The 7,955-nt window shown below is 44.3% G+C and overlaps 1 protein-coding gene across 1 annotated transcript; it reads left to right on the forward strand.

The window, feature by feature from the left end:
- The first annotated feature begins 207 nt into the window (after positions 1–207).
- Positions 208–7,583, forward strand: ZNF354C (zinc finger protein 354C). The gene is made up of 3 exons (XM_039252860.1): positions 208–294; positions 686–787; positions 6,205–7,583. The coding sequence occupies exons 1-3, from the start codon at positions 261–263 to the stop codon at positions 7,524–7,526; spliced, it is 1,458 nt and encodes a 485-aa protein (XP_039108791.1). The 5' UTR covers positions 208–260; the 3' UTR covers positions 7,527–7,583.
- The last annotated feature ends 372 nt before the right edge of the window (positions 7,584–7,955 follow it).

The raw sequence follows: 7,955 nt of genomic DNA on the forward strand, positions 1-7,955 counted from the left end.
GGTGGGATGGGGAGTGTCCCAAAAGTAACAGAAATAGCCTGTTTGAACTATACTTAGAATTCTGGGACATCTTCTGGGTTGGCTGCCACACACCCGCTGCGTCTCCCCTGGTACCGAGTGGTGCCGAAGTTGGTCCCCGATGAGCAGGAGTGGGTTTGCCGTTGCAGGCGACCGTGACGTTCAGGGACGTGGCCGTAGTTTTCAGCCGGGACGAGTGGCTGCGCCTGGACTCGGCGCAGAGAACCCTGTACCGGGAGGTGATGCTGGAGAACTACGGCACCCTGGTCTCGCTGGGTAAGGAGGCTGGCCTCTTACAGAGCATCAGCTGTGGGGGCGCCTTAGAGCTGCCCCTTTGGGGTTCAGAGTCCGCAGTGTCTCCCCCGCCGCACCCCTGGGAAAGGACGAGCCTCTGCGGAGTTCAAGGCGTCCATTTGGTCCGGATGCCCTTCCTCTGCCTTCCTCCCACCCCGCCTCCTGACCAGGGTCGTCCACCTCCACTCACTGGGTCCCGCAGGGGTGGGGGGTGGGAGTGGGGTGGGGTGGGGTGGGCGGCTGTGCTGTTTCAGAACCGAGACCCGCCCCTGATGTGCCTCTTGCCGGGCTCCCTTCTCCGCACCGTTGGCCCGGTTTGGGATCTCTGGAGTCGAGCCGTGCACTCAAACTCCGTCCCTTTCCCCACGAGCAGGGATTCCATCCGCGACGCCGAAGGTGATCTGCCGGCTGCAACAAGGCGAGGATCCCAGCGTGCTGGAAAGGGAAACCCCTCAAGATCAAGACACCTGTCTGGGTGAGCGCGGCTGGGAACCCGGCACGGGGCAGGGGTTATACCTGAGCAGGTCGGGAGGAGGCGGTGCCCTGAGAGCCTTCCTGGAAGTGCTGAGCGGGGGCCACCTGACAGGATGCTCCGTGGCGGTGACGGTTTTCTGTGCAGCAGGAAGGCCCCTGTGGAGACCTCTTTCTTTGCCTGTGTAACACGCCTGCGGTCCCTCTTTCCTCCTACACCGCGTCGCTCGCTTTCTTCTGCCATTTTGGCCTCTTGGTCTCCACGGTTTTCTTCCCATGTGCGATTACACGTGACAGATTTTAAATACTTTACACCTTCGGTCACGTCTTGAATTCTTCACCAACCCCATATTTCAGGGTGTTGTCAACACTCCCGTGAACTCAGTGTTTCCCTTTTATGTCCCTGGAGACTGGGGCTTTGTGTCCCGCTGTGAGAGTCAGCCAGGGCCCCGTGACCCCTGTAGCCTTTCTCCACACCCTTTTCCCACAGTGGACCAGATGGTAAACATTTTGGCGGGGGCCACGCGTCTGTGCTGCAGCCCTTGCACTGGGCCGTCCTAATGCGAGGTAATGCAAATGCAGACAGAGACAGTAAGTAGTCTTCCCCCTCCGTGTGGCTGCCTTCTAGCAACAGAAAGGTGTCAGCTGGAGTTGACCTCGGAGTCTGTAGTTTGCAGACTCCTCTTCTAGCCTCACCTAAGCTCACTGGTCTTTATCATAAAACTGTAAGTCGTCAAGTTAGAGGATCACTTGAAGACAGTCAACTTTAGACACGTCTTTTTATAGCAGAAGAAACAGCGCATCAGGGGTTGTCAGACACTTTGTTGGCAGAGCTGGAATAGCTGAAAAGCAGCGAGAGAAGCCACAATCACCAGTGTCATTTCTGTTCACCGTGTGACAGAGATTGGGAGCCTCAGTTGGTTAAGCGTCGACTTCGGCTCAGGTCATGGTGTCGTGGTTCATGAGTTCAAGCCCTGTGTCAGACCCTGTGCTGACAGCTCAGAGCTTGGAGCCTGCTTTGGATTCTGTGTCTCTTTCTCTCTCTGCCCCTCTCCCTCTTCTTGAAAATAAACATTTAAAAGATTTAAAAAAAAAGAAAATAAAATACAGTTTTCTCTAAAGAAAGATTTAGTAGTACAGCCTAGCACGTAAGATCATGATTTGACTTTGGACGTTCCTAGTTTCACATTACCCCTGCCACTGCTGCCGAGTGCTCTGAGCTACGGGGAAAGTCACCTACCCTCTCTGAGCCTTGTTCTCCTCTCCCACCTCCTGGGCCCTCAGCAGAATAAATGATCTTTTCGAAACTCAGGTGTTAGTCCTGTATCTTAAGAGACTTTGTTGTTTCTCCACTCACCCATGGAAGTAAAATTCCTTAATGTGACATTAAACCTACTTCATAGCCATTGTCCCTGTTCCCTTACAGGAATCAGTGGCAGCTTCCACTCTGGCTCCATGTTCCTGCCAAACCTGCACCCTCATTAACATTTGTGTTTCTTTCCTTCCTGGATTACCGCTTCCTTCTTGTCCACGGGAAACCTTCTTACCCTTCAGGACCTATCTGCCCTCCGATCAGCGGGTCTTCCTTATTTTTTCTGCTTCCCAGTCAGCATTCATTTTCCAGTCAGTCACATTCATACAGCACTTTCTGCATGCCTTGAACACATCCGTTACAGCATCTGTCATAGTGAATTAGAGTGATTCTCTTATTCTTTCTTTTCCTAATTGGATTGTGTATATTTAAGGAAGAAAACAGGTCTATGTTTGAATTCTGTGCCTCTCGCATCAGATATACTCCCTTCACTTAATATTTTTTGAGTAGAATTGAACTACCTTTATGATGAACTCAGTGCTGAGGAAGCTGGAAATTAAGTACTCAGCGCAGCCAGACCATGGCGCTACATCACTGCTCACCTTCCACTCTGCCCTCCTTCTTCACCAACTAAGACCACCTCTTCCTATTACTACCTGCCTAAGAACTTCCAACCCCTTCTGTGACCTGTATTCTTATTCTGAATTCTTCTGCCTCTTGTTCAGGAACTCTGTGTTTGGCCTCACCCTGTTATAATCAAATTTTTAACGAATTCCAGGGGCGCCTGGGTGACTCGGTCAGTTAAGCCTCTGATGTCAGCCAGGGTCATGATCTCACAGTTTGTGGGTTTGAGCCCCGCATTGGGCTCTGTGCTGACAGCTTGGAGCCTGGTGCCTGCTTCAGATTCTGTGTTTCCCTCTCTTTCTGACCCTCCCCTTTTTGTGCACTTTTGTGCGCATGCGTCTGTGCTCACACACGTGTGTGCCGTGCGCTCTCTCTCTCAAAAATAAATAAACATTACCAAAAAAATATTTCAATGAATTCCAACCTAGATTTACTTCTTTAGTTGAGAAGCCCCCCCCCACCCCCATAGGTTTACTTTCCCTACAGATGACTTTGATCAGGCCTTCTTTCTGACTCATAGGGTCCTCTTTTCTTTTTCTATTAAAATCCATTCCCTCCCTCTTTATTATCCAGCTTCCTTCATAAAACCACTCCTTGCTAATACTGTTGGTATCTTGGTTCTCTGAACCTCATACCTACATTATTACAGTTGAGGCTTCTCATATTAAGGAGAAATGAACCATTACTGTTTAATCATTTGTGCATTTCATATTATCGTTGCTGACTATTCACTATTTGTTCAGTAAATGACTGGGTTTCAGGAGTCCAGTACGAGAGGAGAGAATCTCTTTTCATTTTTGAGGTCACTCACTCTTCATTATTTTTCCAACTAACTCTGCCCATTCATGCATTATTTTTTTTAAAAAAAATTTAAATTTTTATTTATTTATTTTGAGAGAGAAAGAAAGCACAAGAAGGGGAGGGGCAGAGAGAAGGAGAGACAGAATTCCAAACAGGGTCCGCACCATCAGCACAGAGCCTGATGCAGGGCTCAAACTCCTGAACCGGGAGACCATGACCTGAGGTGAGATCAAGAGTTGGGCACTTTACCGACTGTACCACCCACATGCCCCCATTATTTTTTTACCTAAGACACTCTAATTGCATGCTTGTCACGTGCACAGTAAGGAATTAACAAATAATTATGTTAATACTTATAATGTTAACATAGAACATATGTATGTAATATACATTGTAATATATAATGTTAATAATTAACAATAATCAAGGTATTCTCTTTAAACAAATACTTGAATTATTTTCAGACTTCGTGTATGTATATATGTTAAGTGATAGAATATTTAAGTAAAATGTGTTTTGGAATTCTAAGAGACGATGACTAGTTTAGGCTTTAGTCATGAGATTAGAGTAGCCTGGTAAGTTTCTGGATGGGCAAGGAATGTCATATTGTGACAAAGGTTAAAACGAGAGGAGGTAATCTGGTCGATCCTTTAAGTTGCAAACTGCTAGATTTCCTATTAATATCATGAAGAAAAATCTATTTCCCATTAACATCATGAAGAAAAATCTGTATTTTAATTCAAATTTATAGTCTGTGCATCTTTTTCCTATTACTGTCAAATTTTAATCATGTTTATTGCTAAAACTTGATGGATTTTTATTAACCTAAATAACCTAGTTATACTTTGTTTTATTGTTTATTTAAGTACATACAGTTACCTAAGTACACAGACCTAGTTTTAATCTATTTTCAATCGTGGGTTGATTAAAGAAAGCCATATTTGAGCCCACAGTTCCTTAGAATCAGCTCAAGCTGAATCCTTTCACTTAGCATCATATCTGAGCTTGGGACTTGGGCATATTTCAGAACTTTGGGGCATATTGACTCCACATTTCTTATAGACTTTCATTGGTCTAAAGAGATTCCCACAGGGGTGCCTGGGTGGCTCAGTTAGTGGAGCATGCAACTTTTGATCTTGGGGTTGTGAGTTTGAGCCCCATGCTGGAAATAGATTACTTAAAAATAAAATCTTTAGGGGGCGCCTGAGTGGTTCAGTTGGTTAAGCGTCTGACTTCAGCTCAGGTCATGATCTCATGGATCATGAGTTTGAGCCTTGCATCGGGCTCTGTGCTGACGGCTCGGAGCGTGGAGCCTGCTTGGATTCTGTCTCCCTCTCTCTCTGCCCCTCCCTTATATTCTCTCTCTCTCTCTCTCTCTCAAAAAGAAATGAATAGACATTAAAAAAATTTTTTAAAAATATTTAATAAATAAATACATAAAAATTAAAAAAAAAAGATTCCTACAGAAGGAGGTCAGTCTTCTGGTTGCAGTTCATTAGAAGAGATGACTATATCTATTTTTCCTCGTGATCGAGTTGGAAGGGAAAAGTAGAGGCAGGGAAGTATGAAAAAAACGGCTATTCCTCCTATCACCAGGGTTACGTTTTTGCATGAGGCAGATTTATTCCATATCTCCCTCTTCTTTATAGTCAGTGTCTTGAATTTAGATCAGAAATCCTCAGTGTAGTCATACTTCAGGGCTGCTGTAAAACCTGAACATCCTTTTCGTCACAGACTGTTTCTTCTTTCACAGACTATGATATGAAATCATGGTCACATATAGTTTCACAAAATTTAAGGAAAACATCACAGATATTTTTAAATCATCATACCTAGAGTTTCAGTGACAGCCTAGGCACTAACATAATAAAAGCCACATGTGAATAGAAAAGAGAAGATGGGGCACCTAGCTGGCTCATTTGGGGGGGCATGCGACTCTAAATCTTGGGGTTGTGAGTTCGAGCCCCATGTTGGGTGTAGAGATTACTAAAAAAAAAAAAAAAAAAAAAATACAGAAGAAAACTTTAAAAGAAAAAAGGAAAGGAGAAAATAAAGACAAGTTTCCTGCCTCGTGTCCTGGCATACAGAGTAGGAAATGATACACTGAAATGTGCTGCAGTTCATTCAGCTGGAGCTTAGAAGCTGACATTTTTCTGTGGCTTCATACCTTCTGCTCAACCAGTTCTTCTCTCTGCCTCTACTTCTCTCAAGTTGCAGTGTCTTTGTTTCCAGTGTTAATCTGGTCACTGTATTCTTCCACACCACTCCTTCACATGTTTACCACTCTTCCTTTCCATCCTATCCTGTTTTTCCCCAGTGGCAAGTCCATATTTGAGATCAAAAAAGGTATCAAACCTCTTTTTATTTACTTATGTTTTTTGAGAGAGAGAGCGAGAGAGAGAGAGAGAGCATGAGCAAACGAGCAGGGGAGAAGGGGCAGTGAGAGGCGGAGAGAGAGAGAATCTCAACCAGGCTCCACACTCAACATGGAGCCTAATGCAGGGCTTGATCCCACGACGCTGGGATCATGACCTTAGTTGAAACCAAAAGTCGGACGCTTGGCTGACTGAGCCACCCAGGTGCCCCCAAACCTCATTTATACGTACTGTTGCCAGTTTTACTGTTCCACGGATTCATGTTTCTCTCTTCTGGTAGAGGTGCCATCAACTTCCGATTCATTTCAGGTTTCAAGACTTGGCCCGAAATGGAAGCTTTGCCTCCCAGGAAGGACATTTCTATAGAAGAAACATCTCAGGGAATAATGAAGAAAAAGTCCATGAAGTTTTGTCACTGGGACATCAGTTTTGAACGGAATTTGGAATCGGAGAGTGGAACAGAACAGGAGCAGCAGAAGAAAGCTCTTCAGCAAATGGCGGCCTTACACAAAAAAGCCGTGAGTGGAGATGTAAAGCAGACACGTCTTGAATTGGGGAAAGGCCTACTTATAAATTCAATTCTTGTCAAACAGCAAAGTGTTCCCATAGAAAGGATACCCAATATATGTTACACTTTTGGGCGAGATTTTAAACAGAGTTTTGATCTAATGAGATGCTTCCAGATTTACCCAGGAGAAAAACCTCATCTTTATAATGAATGTGGGAAAAGCTTCACCCAGAGTCTTCATCTGATTGAACACCAGAGAATTCACACTGGCGAGAAACCTTACAGATGTAATGTGTGTGGGAAACCCTTTAGCCACAGATCGTCCCTTCTTGCCCATCAGAGAATTCACACCGGAGAGAAACCTTACAAATGTAATGAATGTGAGAAAGTATTTAGCAGCAGCTCAACCCTAATCAGACATCTGAGGGTGCACACCGGCGAGAAACCCTACCAGTGCAAGGAGTGTGGTAAAGCTTTTAGCCAGTGTTCAACCCTCACTCTCCATCAGAGAATTCATACTGGAGAGAAACTCTATAAATGTGCTGAGTGTGAGAAGGCCTTCACTTGTAGAGCGAAACTTCACAGACACCAAAGAATCCACACAGGGGAGAAACCCTATAAATGCAGTGACTGTGGGAAAGGGTACAGCCGATTCGCATCCCTGGCTGAACATCAGAAGCTTCATACTGGAGAGCAGCTGTGTAAATGCTTGGAATGTGGGAGAACTTTCACACGCACCTCCACCCTTATGGAGCACCAGCGAATTCATACTGGTCAGAAACCCTACCAGTGCAACGAATGTGGGAAAGCCTTCAACCAGTATTCATCTTTCAGTGAACATCGTAAAATTCACACCGGGGAGAAGCTTTATCCATGTGGAGAATGCGGGAAGGCCTTTGGTTGCAAATCCAACCTGTACAGGCATCAGAGAATTCACACCGGAGAGAAACCCTACCAGTGTAATCAGTGTGGGAAAGCCTTAAGCCAGTATTCATTCCTAACGGAACATGAGAGGATCCATACTGGTGAGAAACTCTACAAGTGCATGGAGTGTGGGAAAGCCTACAGTTACAGATCAAACCTTTGTAGACACAAAAAAGTTCACACTAAGGAAAAACTATAGATCGAAGAAATATGGGAAGCCTTTTATCTACAGCTCCTCCCTTACTCAGCATCAGAGATTTCTCAGAGCTGATGAGCCTTGTGAAGTTTAATTCTTTTCTCAGATAATTCAAGACTCCTCACTGGAGAATAATAACTAGGGCAGCAACTCCAGATTAGATGAAGACTTTTTTTGTTTCGGGAGGAAATATGCTAGTTATCCCTAAGTCATGGTAAAATTGATTGGTAGAATTATGAAGAACGCTGATTTGTCAAATTTTATAAGAACAATTAAATATTAAATGCTAAGGTTACAAAGAACATATAATAATTTTTAAATTCATAGAAAAAGTATAAAAGGCCTAACTTGAAAAAAAACAAAAATAATGGAATATAAGTTTTGTTTCTTTTTTTTTCTTTTCTTTGTTTTTTTTTTTTTTTTTTTTTTTTT

The sequence above is a fragment of the Hyaena hyaena genome, unplaced genomic scaffold, assembly GCF_003009895.1.
Source record: "Hyaena hyaena isolate Hyena2069 unplaced genomic scaffold, ASM300989v1 scaffold_428, whole genome shotgun sequence".
Taxonomy (NCBI): Eukaryota; Metazoa; Chordata; class Mammalia; order Carnivora; family Hyaenidae; genus Hyaena; species Hyaena hyaena.

What these genes read in the sequence shown, in the direction of transcription:
- ZNF354C (XM_039252860.1), top strand. Translation starts at nt 261, where the DNA reads ATGCTGGAGAACTACGGCACCCTGGTCTCGCTGG. An exon ending in CGGCACCCTGGTCTCGCTGG is followed by an intron (nt 295 to 685) that starts GTAAGGAGGCTG and finishes CCCCACGAGCAG; the next exon opens with GGATTCCATCCGCGACGCCG. An exon ending in AGATCAAGACACCTGTCTGG is followed by an intron (nt 788 to 6,204) that starts GTGAGCGCGGCT and finishes GATTCATTTCAG; the next exon opens with GTTTCAAGACTTGGCCCGAA.